This window comes from Vanellus vanellus (assembly GCF_965231255.1).
Source record: "Vanellus vanellus genome assembly, chromosome: 1".
NCBI classification, from domain to species: domain Eukaryota; kingdom Metazoa; phylum Chordata; class Aves; order Charadriiformes; family Charadriidae; genus Vanellus; species Vanellus vanellus.
The window spans coordinates 140,409,742-140,431,484 of NC_138905.1; the positions used below are offsets into that span (position 1 = coordinate 140,409,742).

A 21,743-nucleotide genomic window follows, 5' to 3' on the forward strand; every position below is an offset into this window, starting at 1 on the left:
CATTATTTTGGAGAGATTTGAGCTTACTGTTCAGAAAGGAGGAAAAGAAAGCAAGCTTCAAGCCCCGGGAGAACACAGTGGCAAGAACCTGCAAAGGTGTTACATTATTATCAATACCAAGAAGTCCACTAAGCTACTTTAAATCTGTTCGTGCTTCACGTAATTATATGCTCAGAATACAGCTGTTTTGGAAACGAGGCCCATAGAATTAAGCAGGGATAACATACCATTGAAAGGAACTTACCACTTATAACTAAACATCACAAAGTGAGAGACAACAGTTTTAAATAAAACATGACAATTTACTTCATTACCACTGTCATTCTAGGTAACAAACCTGTCACCATCAAAAACATTAAACTCTATAAATTATTTTCAAACTCAAAGCTCCTCCATCCCCATGATACAATGCCACAACTATTTCAATGCAAGAGCCTTCCAGATGCAACAGGATTGGGAAAGTTCATGCCACGTTCCCCATCCCTGGCACACGATGACATTCCAGCTTTGACTGCCAGGTGACTTACACTGCTCACTTAACCTGAGCTCCATGCTGTTGATACAAAGTGGTGTTCAGTAAGGGTGAGTCTAGTACAGGAGGCTAACATGAGCCTCGTCTACTCTACCTGCTTTTGGTATTCCAGCAGACCTCCTCCCAGAGGAGGTCTGTGCAGAGAAACAAGAGGCTGTGCACTCGTTGGCCAGGTGAGCTCAGGAGGAGCTCTGCTCTGTGGCTTGCACCTTCCACACAGCTGCCATAGCCACCAAACACACCACCACCGCTTACCACCGTGCGGGTGGAAATGTGTATCTCCATAATGGCACTAAGTATTTTCTGCCCAGATGGACAAGTACATCTCTTGGTCTCCTTCTGTCTCCATTAGCTTGGGACATACATGCTCATGACTGAAATGTAAAGGTCAAGTAAACACTAAACTGGGGAAATCAGCCAAGCCTCCTCCCCAGCCCAGGCACCCCAGCAATAACACAACAGGCTATTCGAACAAATCAGAGACAGGTAAGCTATTACAGATAAGGTAAACCATGGAGAGACATATATACACATACATACACACACAGGCTCGCTTTAATAGGAGCCTGCCAGTGAAGTCAATGAGCAATTACCAAAATGAATCATTATGTATAGATGCCTATCAGAAGGATAACATTTTTGGTTGCCATAAAAAACAACCCCAAACCACTTCCTTCATTTGCCCCATACTCAGGATTTGACTAAAAGTGGACATAGAGATAGAATGATCTGATTGAATGTCATATCTCAATAAATGAAAGCCACTTCGATCAACTCAAGGTGTCTGATTTTTATCTGTCTGATTTACAGTTTGTTGAGAATGCTTCAGGCCAAGCCAAACAGTGCCACAAGACAGTCCAACTTTAAAATCCCAGACTAGATAAGCTTTGCAAAAATGCGTTAGTCAACATCTGAAAAATGTAACATTTGTTAAAGACCTGACCTCTGTGTAAAAGTTTCACCATAAAACATAAGCACGGTTCTGTAAGCAACAACATGCCCTGCACTAACTTACTGGCAAAAGAGAGCAAATGGAGTGGCTGTTTCTGATTTAGCTTAAATTCCTTCTCAAACACTACAGGCTACACTGGAAAAGGGCCTTCATACCTGAGTAAGGCTCCTCCATAAAAGTCCTCACCCTACAATAACAACAACCTCCTCCATAATCAAGGCCGCAGTTTGCAGTCCCTTTAAACTGATCTAAATTCAGCTGTTTTGCCAGAACAAGCAGTCTCCCTCTTGTTCCACTCTGATTTTGCCTTCCTGCTCTCTCCATTGTACTAGCAGTAGGAATTGTACAGCCCCACAGAACACTGGATCAAAGAATTGACCTGGCTCAAAACAGATAATTATGTGGCTTAAAGCAATTGTGAAACGCTGCCTTTGCTTATGCCAAAACCCTGTTTATAGGCAGAGCCCTTGCCGATACGCTACTTTTTCAGCTGTGAACTTTATGTGCTGAAACTATGTTTTCATTATGTATTTGCCTGGCGCTTGGCACAGTGGGATCCAAAAGTACTTCTGCAATAGTCCACAAATAAAGAGTAGTTTCTTCTACCCAGTATAGTTCTGCTTAAGACCACAACAGGATGCTACAAAGTTGGAATGGGATGCACAGGGTAAGATTGTTCAAAATTTAGGAAAAAGTTTGAGGTCTAATACCACATTTTAATCCGTATTGATATGGTCAATGCGATCTAATAGATTCAGCTCACCCTAAAGTAGTCTCTACAAGCAAATCACACATTGGTTTCACTGTCTAGGAGATCAATTTAGTCACCTAAACACAAGTGTCTTTTACCATTTCAGAAACTTTAATGATTCAAAGGTATCAGTTCCCCTAAGAGGTGGCAGCTGGAACCCAAGTAGGATAGGCTGGGCTATCTCAGGTCTCACTAGACACCTGTGTTTAGCCAACTGAATCAAGCCCAAGATCTCTATGGATTATAACTTCAGTCAGCACTTCACTCACATGCTGACATCTTACTTCTATTAGGTATCTGAATCCTCATCGAGCCCCACATGCTTTTTCTTTCAGCAGGTCCAGGACCCCAAATGTGTCAAAACCCTCAAATTAGTTTTACTATTGCAATGCCATTGAGACACTGACACCAGAACACCACAATTTGGACATCCAATACAAGGGCAATTATATTACCAGTGCTCCATTCTTCTGATGAGCACTGTATCTGCTATCACTGCTGAGTCAGTACAGCATGCACTATACACCACATTGTGACACCTGAAGCATACTCCAATGATGCCAAATGAGAATTTGGACTACCAAACTACTTAGAAATCTTTAAAGAAAAATGCACAGAATAAAGGATCCTCCAGAAAATAGATTGTTTAATCACCATGATGGCTGTAATGTAACGGTCACCCCAGGAAGAAGCACAGCACATAAGTCACTACAAAGTAGAGCTGTTCACTGCCTTGGTCTGAAGAGACAGGTGATGGCAATGAGCATCCCAGAAGCACTACTGAAGCACACAGTCTTAAAACCACAGCATGTGTTACGATGTAAAGAATAATGAATGCTGGATGATGAGAGAGAATGCCCCTCGCAAAAAAGAAAAAAGAAAAACAGAAAAACAGAAGAGATGCCCTGATATACTTCAGATGACAACTGAAGGTACAAAACCAGCAAGATATTTCACAAGGAATACCCCATAGCCCATCACTGTTACGCTAAAACCCATTCATCGTGATGTGAGCCTTGGTTTTCCAATTCTGTCTCTGAATGCCTGTTAACATTATCTGCGCCTTGATGGCGGCTATCTGTTTAGTCAGTCACACTAAATACAGCTTAGTTGTTGCACCCAATGCGATAAAGCAAAATGTCACTCTAGCTTAACAACCCTTGCATTATCACCTGGCTTTATCACAGGATGAAATATGATAACAGACGCTGCTCGCCAGTCCGTCAATCACACCAGAATTTCTCTCCTGTCCTGCCCCTGCATGGCAACACAGACAGCAATGGGGTTTCGTCTCGCATTCTTTCTCTTTCTAAAATTGTTACCTCTCCCCTCACGAAAATCAGACCCACTCTAATTTTGCAGTACATAAGCAAAGATATGCTGATGGATGAAATGCAGGCCAGTCATGGGTAACAGCACAATGCACAGGCCCACAATAAAAATCAAATCCAATTAAATTTCTTATAACAGCATAGGGGCCTTTATGCAGAAGGGAAGAATCTTGTGGGAAAGGGCAGAGGGAGGGCTGTTTTTTTTTTCCTTAGTTCAAAAAATAAAAGCCCCTCCTCCATTCTGCTGCACATCAAAAATCAATGATAAAAGATAATCTTTATGGCTGTATTCTTATTTGCTTTATCTATTTCATGCCTGTCCTAGCACACAGGGAATTAAAATGAATTCTGCTCACTTAAGTCAACCAGTTAATGTGTTCTGTACTTACACACTGAATTCAATCATCAGAATATCCCAACAGTATAACAAGAGCCATCATATTACACAAATGGCAACCACTGCAGAGACAAAAGACAATACTTTCCAACACTGCTAAGAAGGAAATCACAGTCACATTAAAAAAAGCTCACAGAAGAATGATCGTTTTGTCAATTTACTAAAAAAGCCCCTACATTCCAGTTGCCACTCCTTTGATTTTTTTTTTCCTTACATTTAGACTGTTTTTTTTCCTGATACGCTGTTGCTATTTTCTTGTTGCTATTACTACTGAAAACAGCTGCTTGCGGCTGAATTGGTAACGGAACAGAAGCTATAAAATGATACACTTTGTGAATAACAGCTAAGTCACCTGGGTTTCTCAGGCAGGCACCAAAATGAACAATGTAGCTCATCTCTAAAGGAAAAAAAAAAATCCTAAACCAGTTATTTAAATTAATTAGCATGCACATGCACACATTTCAATAGCCATCTTTTCACTCAGAGCCACACTCACCGCTTGCTTCCAATAGTCACATCCAATTCTCTTACACTCCCAGCTAATATCTCCTGCTGCTGTGGAAAAGGTCTTCGTGCGAGCCTGCACTCACAGTAACAGGCTTGCAGGAAAATAATAAGATGAAAAGCTCTCGCGCCTCCCCTAGCCGAGAGGAACCCCGAGCCTGGCACCCCAAGCCACAACAACGGCACTGCAGCCCTCAGTCCAGAAAACAAATATTTTCAAAAGGCACTGCCTTCTAATTCCAGTGTGCACGATGCCAACTGTGAAAACAAAAGCTGCTAAAAACAGCGCGCGTGTGCGAGCACATGCACACAGAGCATCTTAGCTGGAATTAACTCACGTTTTCCCCCTATTCTCCCAACCCTTCAGTGAACAGAGCAGTTGAGTACGCTAAGCAAAATGAAATTCTGTACCAAGCACTGCATCGTTCCTAATTTGCTACTGTAGCTTCTGCTGATAGGGACAAGAAGACACAGCCTGTACTCAAAGACCCGGAGAACAAAAGAAATACCATATGAATTAATACTGCAAATTTCTGTTCAGAACTGACAGAAAAGGGTAATTAAGGCACGCACCTCTAGCTGTTTCTTTCACGATTTAACACTAGACAAGACAATCTTACCGGGATTTACAGCTGTTTACCCATATTCACTGGATATGTGAGCTTTGCATCCTAGCAAATGTGCCAGCCAGTTTGAAAGCCTCGCAGAACTGAATCTGTCTCAACCTCTGCGTCTCATTTACTGTAACACAGAGGATTTTCAAAGCCATGCCTCACAACAGCTGGCTTGTTTTTGCCTGCTTCCTATGATTGACAAGTTCATACAAGCTCCGTCAACTTTAACCTTGATAAGTGAAGGCTTGGTCTGTATTGTATGTTACATCATCAGAAACTTCTGACCTCAGGGAAAAGATCTCAGAGACTTCAAAGCCTTTCTCTTCCCCCACCCCCACCCCCTGGATTTGGTTATTTAAAAAAAAAAAAAGAAAAAGAAAAAAAGATTTTAAAAGTCCTTTAATTTTTTAAGGGCTTTTCCTTTCATTTGTGAAAATCACGATCTGCATTTCAGCAACAGCGGTTCTGCAAGTTTTAAATATTTAAAATGATTTAAAAACATCAGTGTGTTACTAGGCTCCTTTCTGAACAACGTTCAAATAACCAAGTCTTTAATTTTAGAGGAGAGTCTTCATCAACAGCCCTCCAGCTTGAATTTTTTTGCATACGTTGTGTGCACAGGCGCTCTCTATTGCAGGAGATTCTGCAGGGAAAGAACTAAATGCTTTCATGCTGCATGAGCAAATTACCACCCCCACGCTCCATCTTTAGAAACCAAAGGCACTGTGGCCTTCATCAGAGCAAAGCTCAAGCTACTTTCAATTTTTCTACAAAAACACATTAAAGACTTAGAGAAACCGTGGATAAGGCTTCAATATGTATTAAAAGATCATTTTAAAGATGACCCCTTTAAGAGGAAAATGTTTTTTAAACTGCACGTAAAATCACATACAGAGGTTAGATATGATACAGCACTGATAGCCAGTTAATCCCCTCCCCTAAAATTTCGCTATCTCCCAAAGCTGTCTATTTGATTTCAAGACAGAGAGAAACTGACTTCAAGAAAACTCACCTGTTTACATAATACAACACATCTGGTTAACAGACCATAGCAAGTCTAGTTGTCCCATGCAGACAAATGGCAGTTATAGCTGTTACGTTACTTTTTAGCACAAAACTTTACTCAAATTTACTGGCATAAACAGTCTCCTGTGTGATAGCAAATCATAATCCATGTTGCCTGTGGGCTTATAGCAGAAGGTGAACATTTCCAGGCTAGCTTTTAGAACCAGAACACCATAAAACCACTCCACAAGTTAGAAATATATGAACTGCTGCACTGAGGAGACAAATCAGTCACCTCTTTCCAAAAATGCTTTTCATCAAGTAACTTAGGAGAACATAAAATCTACAATACATCAGCATACGATGCTTTTATGAGTATAACCACTGGAGACTATATCTCGTATTATCTCTAATCTTCTTACTCAATTGTTATCATTAAAATAGCCACAAGAAGATAGCTGGATTTCAAGTGAAGCAACAAAAACTTAGTCTTCAGATAGTTTTCATTCTAATCCTCTTTCCAGGGAAAGCAGTAAAACCAAACCAGAACACAACAATGGACAATGCTTACACATTTATCTCTGTTTCTCTCTCCACAAACTTTTTTGTGTGCTGTTCCTCTTGCCTGCCCCCAATTTCAGTGCCTCCAAAATCACAACTAGGACTTCTCCCGGCTTCTCATGCTTGGTAACACTTACCTTTTGGGGCAGGGAAGGAAACTTCCAGTAAGAAGAAACTATCTTCTGATATTTCCTTTTATCAGACCACGATGGCCTCGCATACCCCTAGCTGGCACTGCACGCACAGTGGAGAACAGATGTGCCAACAGCAATTAAAAGGAACTTCACTCAGTAATAAGAAGCTGGAATTAGACAAAAGGGGGTATGTGAGGGGGGGTAGCTACCCTCAAGTTTAGCAATAAGGATTCAAAATTCATCTAACAAAGGTAGAGGGAGAAGACACACTTTCAAGAGTGTGGGGAACGAGCAAACTGGATGGCGGAGAAACAAAGCTACATTACTGTAGTGTACTGTAAAACCAAGCGCAGGCTTTGGAGACAGTCCAGCACCCACTTAATGAGATCCAGCAGCTGCTGGTGACCAGAGCGGAGCATCACACTGACTTGCAGGACATGCACCTGACAGCCATTGGGCTGACCACCGCTAGGAGAGTGAGGAATAGGAAAGCAATGGGAGGAGCCTGCAAGATTTGGAGATGAGAGTCTTCCTGAATTGCAGGACTAACCCACTGAGTAACATGGAAAGGAAGGAAGGATGCACCTACCAGCAGAGTGTGGCAGAGGGAAAAGAGGAAGTGAGACGTAACAGTGGTAGGTGTCTTCATTAGCACTCCCATTTAGCCACAACCAATCCTAGATCCCAAAATCACAGGATCATAGAATAGTTTGGGTTGGAAGGGACCTCTAAAGGTCATCTAGTCCAACCCCCTCTGCAATGAGCAGGGACACCTTCAACTAGATCAGGCTGCTCAGAGCCCCGTCCAACCTGACCTGGAATGATTCCAGGGATGGGGCATCTACCAACTCTCTGGGTAATCTGTTTCAGTGTCTCACCACCTTCATCATAAAAAATTTCTTCCTTATATCTAGTGTAAATCTACCCTCTTTTAATTTAAAACCATTACCCCTCTTCCTATTGCAACAGGCCCTGAATCTATAATGCATTTGGGATGCTCTTGAAGAACCATGCAACACTCAGCCCAAGCAGCCTCAAAGTTTTAAAATGGACAACAGGATGAAGAAAAAGACTACAAGTGGGACAATTTATCCTGCCTTGATCCCGAGGTATGAGAAGAATCTGGTTCAAAACTTTGCTACTTGAAGAGCTACCCCGTGCCAACGGCCATATGTATTTAGATTAATCATTCTTGAAAGATCAAGAATCCACACTGTGGTATTTAATTTTGAAAAGGGCATTTACATACATGAGAGGAATATCTTTAAAAGGAACAAGCCAGATGGTATAATACCAAGAGATAACATGCGACAGAAGATACGATATATGAAACTCAGAGAAAGTGCATAACACCTACCCAAAAACCCAGACGACCACCCTTTTTCTGCCCCTCTCTCTGTCCCCTCTAAAGGCTGGATTAAAGAGTAATTAAAAGGACATCCAACAGAGAACTAAAGTCCTACCCAAATGAGGAAAATCCATAACTATTCTAGCAAAACAGATGTACAAACACAATCATGTAAATAAATAAAAAAAGGCTGAGGTACAAATTCTTAAAGATGTTAGGACAGAGAAAGGAAAGGGAAAAAAAAAAAAAAAGCAGCTAATTTTCAAACACAAGTATCTGCCAGACAGATTATAGGGCCAAAAGTACAATAGTAAGAATATGAAGAAAATAAGGCTGCAGCAGAAAATCAATATAGACTCCCCTTCACATCTCCATGAGCAAAGAACAACCTATGCGTGAATTCTCAAATGCTGTCCGCCATTAAGTGGGTAGTCATGAGTTACGTGGACTACCTGAAAATCACCTGAAATGCCAATAGGAAATTGCTGAAATAGTAGCTATGATGCACAGTGTCCTGGATTGAGGTAGAGGGTAGACTCTGTCGGTCCCATCTGGGGTCCCCCACGTCTCCAGTAGCCGATTTGGCCTAAACCATGACACACAACTACCCATTCCTCTGACACCTGGGCAACTGCTTGAGCAAAGTGACACATGCAATGTTTAGGGAGGGAAGGTGTGAGGGTGTTGAAGAGAGAGAACAAGAAAAAGAGAGGAAGAGTAAAAACAAATATTCGGTATGAATATGGAGAACTTCGGAATCATAAACTTAACATCTAAATTAAGCAAACAGGTAGAAATTGTATCAAGAGATTCAGCAGCTGCACAAACCAGTGTGTTAAAATGACAAAGAATCATTTGGGCTTGTGCAGAGAAGCTGTGTCTATTATTAGAAAGAGTCACTATACATGTGGACAACAGTGATCTGCATGACAGAGACTATTTGGATTTTTAGAAGATTCTTAAAAATAAATAAATAAATAAAATTATCCTCACCAGAGGCTCTTAATGGAAGTGGTTAGATCTAGATGACGTAGAAAAGGAGTGAAAAAGAGGGTGGCAACAGTTACTGCTGTAAGGATATCATTCTGAGTAAGAAAGACACAAGTCAAAGAGTTCCCATCATTGAGTGAATGGGCCATAAAACAACAGATGAAATTCAGATTTAATAAATGCAAAGTAACCCACAGGGTAGCTTTTCCTATACCTCAGCAACATATACAATGATGTATAACTGAAATTAGAGGAAAAGCTGGATATCACAGACCATTCTATGATCATATCGTCTCTGTACTCCACAACTGTTAAAAAAAAATAAAGAGAAAGAAAACCATCAAGATAAAGGAAACATTATGTTACTTTATGAACTCATAGTGCACCCTAATGTTGCTGCAGTTCTCCCACTGCTCCAAAAGGCACATGTAAGAACGTGGAAAGATGAAGAAGAAAATAAGGATGGGCAAAGCCATAAAACAGCTTTCACCCCACCCACCCCCTGCAGAAGAGGTGCTTTTCCTCGACACATCAGCACAAAATACTATGGATGTCAAGAGTTGATGTAGGCCCAAAACCAGGTACAGATTTTTCTGAAAGAAAAATTCATAAAGGGGCTGCTAACCACAAATACTTAGGTTTGCACCCCTTCACTACAGATCAGCAGAGGCTGGGCAAGGATACCCAGCAGCATGGCTCCGTGTTTGCCTTGTTTTTGTTTTCTCTGAGCATCTGCTAATGTTCATTCAGAGAATGGAAACCTGCTTAGGTAGATATTAGGCTTGTCCTAGCATGACTCTTCAGAATCAGCTTCCATCAACTTCCTTAATGTATCAGTGATTCCAGGTTATACTGTCTCAAAGCATGATATTTATTTAGCTGTTACTAGTCAGTCACATATACTAGTACACTGGAAAGACATACTTGTACTAATTATAAGTATTTAGAGAAATCTAAGGAAGACAAAAAGTGGCAGAGGACTCCTAATAAATGAATAGAGGCTGCTGGACTCTCTCTCCTTTGTTGCCTCTATAGGTATGGGAAGAGCCACGAAAGTGTTTTCCCAGTTTCAGACAAAATACAAACTTTAAAACAGCCCAAGACTGTATTGGATCATCCATTAGTCCATGAAATAGACACAATGACGTCACTGGCAAAAAAGTAGTCTGACAGATGTATTAATGATCCTTATCTTATGATAAAGAAACACTAATGTAAACGGAAAGGGCTTCAGCAGCTCACGTTCTTGAAGTCTTTTTTAATAGCTAAGAGACTGTGAGGATGCACGTTGTCTCTCCTGCACTTCCTCCAGATGATGACAAATAACTGCACACAACTTGCTGGAAAAGGAGAGCTGCAATTTATTTTTAACTTCATGCAAGAAGGCATTTTCACATGTAAATCCATTATCATTAGGAATTCAGATATCTAAAGGATTACTTCAACCAAACTGGTAAGTTCTGGCTACATGAAAAGCATGTTTTCTTCTCCCTTTCACTGAATAATTAATCTCCCTCATAAAGGAGCACTTAAACCTTTATAACAGTCCTTATTATACTTAAATTGACTTTAAAAAGAGGACACTTCACTTTATAAGCTCTTGAATAAAACGAATGTAGAGATTGTTAGTACACTGCACATTAGATATAAAAGTGATTGTGCATATTTATAATTTGTTTTCTACAAAAATACTAGTTATTAGGTAATTCTATACTTAGCAAGCTGATAGGAAATACTTATTTCTGTAAGAAGAATTTATATGAAAAATGATAACAGCTGTAGACGAAGTATAAAACAGAGAACTTAGACCTCTTTTCGCACCTTAAAATATTGAAGCTTGTTAATACATGCATGAAATGTTTGCCAAAGTAATTTTTCACTGATTTGTAAGGAAGCAGTTGCACAAGATCATACTATTTCTTCAAGAGGAAAAGGGATGAGGGTGAAAACATTTTGCTTATATAGCTCTAGTGATGTCTTGAGAAGCCCTACAATAACTAAGACACACTCATCCTGCAATATTAATTCAGGAAAATCTTCTCAATTTGACTCTAAGAATGTATATAGAGTAAATAAAGAATATAAGTTTAAAATCGGTATGGTCGCAATGCTTACAAGCAGAGTTCTGCTTAACTATATAAGCAAATGGCACTTTTGCTACATATAAAAAGAAACCCCCCTTCAAGTCTTGCATTTCAATATTTAAGTTCCCCATTAAGCAGATACTACCACTGTATATTGCTACTATACTACTTTTTTTTTTAACAGCACAGTAAAAAACCCAAAATATAGACCTTAAAATTACTGGAGATGTAAACTAACATAGGAACTAACTAGTTAGTTTCTAAGAATATTTCCAATGTCTAATTTACTTTCCAATGTCTAATTTATACCCTTTATCATTGTAAACATGAGAAACTAATTTGTCCAAATGTGTAGGGTGGATTGGTTTTTTTCCCCCTCTGCTAGTTAGCCTTTACAGATACATAGCCCCAACCCCTATAATGGTTACAAAACAGAACAAGTTCAGGGAAATAATTATCAACACACATGTATATTTTATATGTGTACATACACACACACAAACATCCATATACGCTTGATATATATAAACACATACATAAATGGAGTATCACTCATTCGTAAATTCATTTCCATTTGACTCAATTCATAAGATGTAAGACTATTCACACTCCTGTGTTGCTGAAGGTCCTCCTTCCTTGCACAGTTATTTGCTGTTGTACCACCTGGTGAGAGCAGAGGCTAGATATTCACCAGCTCTTGAAAAATCAGTTTCCTGATGAAGTGCCTAATAACGAACTCAAGAACCTCTCTATAGGCTCCTGTTTCTGGCTTGTCAAATATTTTTTAGAACATTAAAATTGGGCACTTAGGTCAACTTAGGCATCAAGAAAATGCCTTCTTCAGCCTGGAGAAGAGAAGGCTCTGGGAAGATCTTATTGCTGCCTTCCAGTACCTAAAGGGGGCCTACAGGAAAGCTGGGAAAGGACTTTTTACAAGGGCGTGTAGTGATAGGACGAGGGGGAATGGCTTTAAACTGGAAGAGGGGAGATTTAGAATAGATATTAGGAAGAAATTTTTGACTCTGAGCGTGGTGAGGCACTGGAACAGGTTGCCCAGAGAAGCTGTGGATGCCCCATCCCTGGATGTGTTCAAGACCAGGCTGGATGGGGCTTTGAACAACCTGGTCTAGAGGGAGGTGTCCCTGCCCATGGCAGGGGGGTTGGAACTTGATGATCTTCAAGGTCCCTTCCAACCTACACCATTCTATGAAATTACTTTTACTTTGGTTTTGTATGGTAAAGGCTGTTCCTCTGTCTTCAAGAGCTCAGCTAGGAGCAACTACTAAGGCATGAAAGAACCAAAAGTGTTTACAGTGTTTAATTAGAGTGAGTCATGCTGTGGTCCTATACTTGACATGCACATGCTCTTGTACTTGACACGCACATGCTCCTGTACTTGACACCTATTAAATGTTGAAAGATTTTCCGTGACCTGTGATCTCATAAGTACTTTTCCACTTTTTGAAATTATGTAATTTTCATAGACATTGCAGAAACAAATTTAATAGAGATACAAGTCAAATGTTCTTAGAAAGTAAGTAAAAGCATCGGCTGTGAACATCTCTAGCAGATGGCAATCTTAAGAATTAGATCATAAAGCACTCTTTTGATGCAGACTGACTTTTATGCGTGCCGTGTCATCCTGCAGAAAGCCACAGACTATAGGCCAGAGCACACATTTCCATCTTTAACCTTTTGAAGGGCTATGTCGGTTTAGAAATTGTGGAGACTTCTGTAGGGAAGTTAATTATATAACCAGCATATGTCATTCCACAAATACAGAAAGACAGACGTGTTTAAAGGACAGACCTTCCATCTGTAAAAAGCTAAGCTTTTGTAACCAATTTGAAATAGAATGAGTAGCATCATTAAAAACAAAAATACATCAACTTTTGTTTTACAGATCAGCAGACTCACATAACACTTTTAAAGCAGTCCTAAAGTTTAGAATTGCATCAAAGCCTCAATTTAAAATATTCAGCTCACGACAGATGACTGTTTGCATGCCTGTAAGTTCATAACAAGAGTGGCTTGGTTCTTGCATGGGAGATGATAAATGGCTAGTATGGACCACTGCATTCTCTTCCTACAAAAATAATACTCCAAACTATTAAATACTGTAATTCGGAAGAACATGTTGTAGCTTTTCTAAAAGGGGAGATGAAACAACCTGAATTCATTGGAAGCACTCAGTAATCTCAGAGGGGAAAAATACAGCCCAAAGATGAAAGGAGTTCACAAATTATCTTCATCAACTGTAAAAAAAACCCCAACTTTCAGAAGTAATGTCAATTTAGGTTTTGGAACTGTGTGCTAAAAAAAGAGCATAAAAAAATACTGTAGCAAAATGAAGCAGCAGCAAAAAGCTCAAGAGAAAAAATTGCTTATCAAGCATTTTTCCCCCCATTTTTTAATGTTTGCTGTAACAGTAATGCAAACGCTTTTTCATTCTAGATTCAGTGCATTAAAAAGATTCATATTTCTCCTGAAAATAATCAGGAAAGCTGTAACTTTAAACATTCAAAGTTTATTTAAACCTGAAATTATTCATGTTTTTGCTAAACAACTGGAGGGGAAGGAGGCCTCTCTAACCCAGAGAAGGCACCCGTGGACTCCACAGCTGGCTCTTTGCTTGGGTCCCTGCACATTTAACCCACACAAATGCTGAAGGGCTGCTCCTGTGTCCAACGTGGTCCTGCTGGCTTTGGTAGCACAAAGGCAAGTGTAGCACACAGGCATCAGTAGCACAAAATAAGGGCCACCAGCAATATAATCCAAACCCAAATTTCCAAAGAAAACATTAAATATGACCCCAAGGAAGACATTAGGTTTGGTTAATATTCATGTTCTAGAGTATACCACAGATTAGGTAGATTTGCTAGCCATTTGCAGATTGCCAGCTTTTAAAAGTAGGAAACTAAATGCCTCTAGGGCAGCTCAAAAATCATAAAATCAATTCATGTTATGATGAGTCCCGTTCCTTTTGAGCACAGGAACTCCTTATTAAAAAAAGAGCACATGGGAATACATATTCTTTCCCATAGGTCAGCCATGCAGTAGTAGTTCACAACACAGGAATTAAATGCCCAAATGAGAGATTTTATTTAGTTTTTTGAATACAGAAGACATATAAGCCCTCTACATAACACAAGTGCTGAGGGGAAGACCGCGAAAGAGATGATTTTACAAAACCTTCTGCAATGCGGTGAAATGGCCAAATACTACATCTGAAATGCTATGTCAAAAGAGGCTTCCGCTTAAAAAAAAAAAAAAAAAAAAAGAGTTATTGCAGCTGGTGCCCAGTCATGTGATTTTCATGGATTCCGTGATTATAAAGCAAGAATTGTGCTGCACAAACACTGCTAAAATGCTGGCGTAGGAGTATTATTCACATGCTTTTGTGACTAGGGTTCAGCACTGGTGGATGGAAATCATTTTACTTGTCCAGAGATGCTGTCTGCCTACAGAAGCACGTCTGCTGCCGGCTGATTGTGCTGCCGCCTCCCCCTCTCCCTCCCCTCCTTCCCTTCCCTCCAGCCAATCTCCCCTCCAGACGCGTGCGCACATGGGTGTTCATATTCACACCCTCATGGGCTATGCATTTTGAAATCACTACCATAAGTACAAAGGGCTACAAAGGATTAGAAAAATAGCAGACAGCCTCTTCAGCTGGGCCATAAGCAATGCAAAATATAACCATATAAAACTACAGAATGAATACTATTTTTTTACAAGCTTTTACAGTCACAACTACAGTGCGTTTGCTACAATTCATAATTTTCTCTCCCCTTGAGAGATTAATACCATATACAGAACAGAAGAAAGCCCATAGAAATTATTTTTCCTATACACGTGTTTCTTCTGTTACAAAAACCAAAGCTATCAAACCTGGTGATAGCAGTGTGTGCACAATCTCAGTTCAGCTGCCACACGCCATTTAACAGCCACAGCAGTATCAGCGATCACTGAAATCACTGCTTACATTACATCGGCTCCGGCAAAATGTGGGCCACGAGGAGGGCATTCCCCTGCATGCTAGACATTTAAGGATTTTAACTGCATTGTGCATACAGTCACACATTTCAAAAGGGTCTGAAAATGCTGTCCAGTTTAATTAAAACTTGAATTAACAAAGAAAAGCAGAGCTGATAAAATGGGAAAACAACTTCTGGTGGCTTCTGTTCATGTACTCCATTCTGTACAGGCACAAGTAGAGAAAAGTCCAATTCACAGCACTACTGTCTTCCAGTAGCGTACTGTCTGTGCCAAGGATAATACTGGAAAACTCTTTTGGGAAACAAACATTCCCTCCCTGCCCCCCTGCCAAAAACCTGTAACTGATAAATATGAAAAATACCTGAATCATTTCATGCACACAAATAAGAATCATCTGGCTCCAAACAAACTGTAATACACTTACAGTTTCTTCAAGCTCACCCCAGAGTCCCCATAAATTTCAGTCCCAGCAGTAATTCTATCATGCATGTCAAAGAGAAGGAGAGAAACAAGGGAAAAAGGCATTGCAAAAGCTCTGAAATCATCACAGCAAAACTTCCAGTTTGGGTCAGGCAAAGATCAAATCAGACTTGTCATGAGAAATCTCTTAAAGACAGAAATTAAGAAGTACTTACCTTACAGTGCAGTTCCTTTCATCCAGATTGTTAACTTTAGAGAAAATACGCTCCCCATCTTCCTTTAAATCCTCTGCTTGCCTCCTTACTTCAACTGAGACTTCCTAAAAGTGGTTTACAGCACAAGTAAGACACCAAGTCATCATGTTTCAGACTCCTGAAAAATCTATGATTATGGAACCCCTTATTTGTGGGTTTGCTCTGTTTGAATATACATGAAGTCAACAGCATAGCATGTCTTAGGCTTGTTTGGTTTTAAGTGGTACAGTATTCTGTGTGACCTCTTGCGGAGCACTACCGACCTGGCTGCGCTCAAGTTACTGCTCTAATTTGCTAATCTACAGAAGACATAACATTATATAAAATCTTCGCAACTTCTATTTAGCAAATAAATAAAAAAAATGCGGCAAAGAATTTACAGCAGAGTCACTCACTTTTTCGAAGAGGCAAGTACGCACCAGCTTTTGAATCCCTGAGCATGTACTTTAGTTTCTCAGTAAAACACACAACATTGCTGTTCCAGAATTTTATTATCTCACTATCTTCAAACAACCACACCCAAAGCATAGCTTTGCATTACAAACACTGAACCTACAGGAAATTTAATTGCGCATTAGCACTGGAATCATCTGAATCATATATTCGAAACAACATCTTTATTTACTTCGGTCTGTTGTAAGCATCTTCAGTGCACTTATCACCATATTTTCCAGGTGCCTAAACAGGTGTCTGCGTTTTGCCCCAGGAGGCCTATACTGAACTTAAAGGCACTGACTAATAAACCAGAAATGCATACATGGAATAGATTACATGATGATTTTTCTGCTGGGTAGGCAATTATTTAATAATTTAGCTAATTTAATTTTCAAAATAACTTCCAGGTGAATATTTCCAGTGTTTGGAATCTCTACCCTAGTAAATTACCCACATAGTTAAGTCTGCACAGAGAGTTCAAAAATAACTTTTGCAAAACTTAAAGACAGAAAAAACTTAGAGTCCCCAACTTTCAGAGATGCACATATCTTATCTTGCTTCTTTTTGAGCTGTTCTCATTCTACTCCCTGTATATCCACACAGAGAGGTGCTGTGTTGATGTGTATGTATGTATGCATGCAATGTTTTTACCAAGAGGAAAAAAAAGGAAGAAATAATATACAACCACATTGCCTCAATTCTTTTCTTGCATAAAGTGATGTTCAACACAGGTTGAACACCATATGACTCCTTATACATATCAAGCAATCATGTAGCAGCTTGAACATCTTTTGAACAGAGAACTTATGAGATTTGGTTTCTCTGTTTACCTCCCCTGCCACTTGCCAACTATTCCCTGCCCCTGCTCAGTTAAAAATTAACTTAATATTTACTCACAAGTTGAATAGACATTGGGCATCTCTCTAAGGAATGCATTTATACATCTTAAATCAAGCAAACTGACATAAAATAAAACACTAAGCAGTTTCATTTGTTGCTGTAGTGTAGCTTTACCTGCATATTTTTAATCTCTAAACTTTATTAGGCAGGATTTTCATCCTATGTAGCTTGTGCATCAAGCAAGTTTAAAAGAGGACGTCCATGGAAAATGGTTAGACCATTAACAAAAATCAGACAAAAGTAGATAATATTTCCCCTCGGAACATTTTTCTTCATAGTTTCAGAAAACTGAAAGCCTTAAAATGGGGAAGGCAGCCACACCAATGAAGAAATAACTCTCGGTGAAGATAGCTTTGATCCTCCTATACCTCTACTGTAAAAAAAGAGGATAATATCAAATCAACCAGATTGTTTTCTTCCATCTGGCTACAACACACAAGAAATTACTTGATCCAATTGCTTTTTGCTATACTCAGTTCCTGTGTGATACAAACTTTGATCTTCTTCATTTTGCTTGAGAGCTACCTATAACAATTATTCCCTTACTGGCAAAAGGCGAACATCACACTACATTGTGTTCCTAAACTGGAAATTTTCACAAAAGTTATCTCATTTGCCCCTCCACCACTTTCCTGCCCCCTCCCCAGGCAATTTAAAGGATAATGGGAAAGAGACTTGTACCTGTTTGTAGAAATCAGTAGAAGGGGATGATCTAGACCTCTCATGGGTGTACTGGGTTTTCTCATGTTGTTCATGGCCTGCATCGAGGATATTATCGGCTGAATGGTACCTCCCTGAGCTCCTTGGCTCTATTGGCTTCCGCTGCTCCTTCCATGATGCCTGATACTCTGCAAAGGTTCCCAGGCGCTGTGGCTGTTCAGATTTCACAATCCTATCAGTAGCCTTATTGCTGCTACTGTGGTGGACGTTATCTTTTGAAACACGTGCAGTTTCAAGTCCAACAGAGGCTGCCCGACCTCTTCTCTCATACCATGACTCCTCTCCCTCTTGCCCATCCTGAGCTTTCTTATCCAGCCTCTCAGGCTGTCCCTCGGCAAGACTGTGGGGAGCTGGTTTCTGTGCCAGTTTCCTATATGCAGGCTTACTTGTTTCTTCAAAAAACTTCCACCTGTCTGCAAACGAGCCCAGGGCTTCTTCAGATGTATTTGGACGGCAGTGAGCATGGCACTCATCCTCTGACATTCCCACCTCATTCATCTTCTCCGGTTCAGAGTAAGACTTCAGTTTTTGCTCTGTTGTGAACCTCTTCCTGGCTCCGATGCGAGAAACGTGATGAGTGCCACTCCCTGTAGGGTTCGGTTTAGCTTGTGTAGCCTCGAGGAATCCAGGCGCATCTTCAGAAACCAAAGCCAATAACGAAGAGTTGTAACTACCAGTTTTCCGCTCGGGTGACCTGGGGAGATATTCAGCGGGGCTGGGCTCCAAGTCCCGCCGTTTGAAGGATGTCGCCCTCAGAACCCTGGCCTGTGCTTCCTTGAGGTGATCTTTGTAGGTGCTGGTAAAGTTAGTGTCTGGGGATGCGGTGACATTTTCTGCTGAATCTGGCTTCCAGGTCTCATTGGACTCCTCTGTTTCAGATGACCCTACTAACGTAGCAGTGCTTCTACTTTTCTGCAGCTTTGCTCTTCTCATTTGGATCTCATTTCTCAGGGTTGTTGCAAAACGATCACTCCTTCGTGCCTGTTTAGACAAGTGAGTGTCAAATGGGGCCTGACGCTCTGTTACCAGTTCTGGGCTGTTGTCAGACTGTTTTTTCCCTTCCTGAGCTAAAGAGTGCAACATTGGGGTCTTCTGAGGAGAAATCTTGCTACTCTCATCTTTACCCCACCTAAAATCTTTCTGAGCAGATCTGTTTTCAGTGGTAATGACAGAGCCCTTTACATACTCCTGTTGACCATACCTAGTTTCACTTTCCTCAGAGCTGGTCTCAAAGTTTTTCTTTTGTCCAGACTTTTCAGTATGATTGGGTTTTTTAGCTTCTTCCACTACAAGACACCTAGCATCCCCCTCCCTGTCCACTGGGTAATGACTACTGTTCTCACACCCTTTCAGTGAAGATTCAACAGATTGTTGAGGTAGACAGTATTTTGGTTTTTGGACCATTGTGACAACTGCAGGATTTTCGTGAGGTCCAAGCGATGCATCAGTCCCCACTGCAGGTTTCCAGCTGTCATCCTTGAATTGTGGTGGCTTTGAGCTTCCCTGAGCAGGCTGTTTTGCTGTCACGCAATAATAGCGACTCTGTCCAGTGTTGTCCACCTTCTGTTCAGCAGCACTGTTCGAAGAAGAGGAAGTGTTGAGCACACTGGCTTGGTTTGGACTGTAGCCATGGAAATGATCCGTAGGTAACTCCTGAATGCCACTATAGGACAGATAATGCTGCTGATCTTTAGGTGCAGCTAAGATTCTTGCATTGTGAAAAAAAGTGCTTTCATCACTGTACTGGTGCTGGTGGTGGTAACTGTAAGTAGGCTGTGCAAACCGAACATCAGTGCTGGACAAGGATGACTGCAGTTTGTTCACAGCTCCTGCATTACTATTGTACCTTTCACCAGTTGAAGAAAAACCGTGTTCTGAATTGAGATCAGATTTATAATTAGAGCTGCTGACCCTCCTGTCACATGCTCTGGAGGGCCGCCGCTGCTGCTCCACAGTTTCCAAGTTCCAGTCACTCCTGGGCTGAGACCAGTTCAGGGCTGGAAAGTGCTGCGTGCTGGCACCCTCTGAGTACACAGGGCCATGGGCTTTCTCATGGCCTTTGGTAGCTGCAAAGCTGTCACTACGAAGAGGTGGAGGCGGGGGGGGAGGAGACGAAGACTTCTTCTTATCAGGAACATACCAGACAGGTCCAAAACTGGATCTTCCGGAGCCAGTGAGCTTGCCATCAGGGTGTTCCTCTATTCTAGGACTTTTGTTGTTCTCATATTGGATGGGAGCTGGCAAATACCCAGGTTTGTCCTCTGTTCCACTGTTGTCATTCAAGAACTGGCCAGACTTGTTTCCATGCTTAGCAGTCTCCCAGTGGCCTACTTTGTATAGCATGTTCTCTGTCGAAGAAGTGTCTGCATTGGATAGAGTGTGGTCAGGGGTGCTAGAACTCGTGGAGAAAGACCCATAGGCTGAATCCCGCTTACTTTGGCTCCCTAGATGATCAATACTACTATTAGACCTTGCAGAAGAAAGTCTTCCGTACTGGGCTACTTGTGGAGTGTGGTCCCAGCTGTCCATACTTCCCAAAGAGCTGAATTGGTCAGAAGTGCGATGTAGACTTGACTGATCCCATGAGTTTGAGAGGTCATGAGAAGAACAACTACAGTAGGAAACAAAGGAAAAGCCTCAGCATGAACATACCAGTCAAAAAATGCCACAAGATAATTATAAATATATACCCACCAATTTTACTACCATTGTTTTAAGATCCATCTGCGTAGCAGTTACTCAAGACAATCTAATAAAATTGGAAGTTTGAACGCAAAGCCAGGGCTTTATCTTTATTCTCTGCCACTGATTCAAAGCTTGAAACATTATTAACTAACTCTACTTCCCTTTGTGAGTTTACCAATAAGTAATACACGTTTATCTCCGCGAAGGCTCCCCTCTCCCTCTGAAAATTGTTGATTTTGCTGACTTTACTTTTAGACCAATTTAGTTTGAGCTCCACTAGAACCCTCTTTCTGAGGGCAAACACCAACTTACTTTTCAGCTTATTTTCCAGGTACCCCAATTCTTCCAGATATTAAACTCACGTAGTTCCCTGTTCATCTTTTGTAATCTCACTCTAAACTTCTTCAGTGCATAAAGTTATTCCTTTGTCTGTTTATCCAAATCTGCCTATTCATTTAATATTTTCATTTCTAAATGGAGGTTCACTAAAAACATTTGCCTCAAATGCCACCATTTGAGTTCTGAGCTTCCACATGCACCTCTCCAATGTGGTTTCAAACCACTCTCGGGCTGACACGCTTACAACAGTGTCATTCAACTCCACTCAGTTCCACAACAGTGACAGGAAAATGTCAGAAGGAGATGCCAGAGCAACATAAGCTCTGCATGGCCAAAACTAAACTTCTGACTTCCCTTCACGAATCTTTATTGCCACCAGTTCCTCTCTGCCACTCTTTCCTCTACAGAAAGATCATCTTTGACATTGTACTTTCTCTCGATCATTTGCCTAGGACGCTATTTCAAAATCTTGCTGCTTCTGTTGTTTTCCTACCCAGTCAGTTTTGTTCTGGTTTCTTTTCTTTTCTTTTCTTTTCTTTTCTTTTCTTTTCTTTTCTTTTCTTTTCTTTTCTTTTCTTTTCTTTTCTTTTCTTTTCTTTTCTTTTCTTTTCTTTTCTTTTCTTTTCTTTTCTTTTCTTTTCTTTTCTTTTCTATCTTTCACAGCACCCACCTCCTGTCAGTCCAACACACTGATGCTGAGTCGATAGTCTTTCCAATTATTCTCATTACATCTCCCTGTTTGAACTTCACTGGCAGCCCCCCTGCTTTTATATACCAAATTCAAATTCTTG

The 21,743-nt window shown here is 40.6% G+C and overlaps 1 protein-coding gene across 2 annotated transcripts in view; it reads right to left on the reverse strand.

The window, feature by feature from the left end:
- The window catches only part of SHROOM2 (shroom family member 2), a gene marked incomplete at both ends in the record, with an annotated part of 125,431 nt that overhangs the window by 18,810 nt on the left and 84,878 nt on the right, over positions 1-21,743 (reverse strand). For both annotated transcript variants that reach the window (XM_082490557.1, XM_082490556.1), the window contains 2 exons: positions 15,835-15,938; positions 17,890-20,539. In XM_082490557.1, coding sequence (XP_082346683.1) covers positions 15,835-15,938; positions 17,890-20,539 — 2,754 coding nt within the window. The remainder of the gene's footprint in view (positions 1-15,834; positions 15,939-17,889; positions 20,540-21,743) is intronic.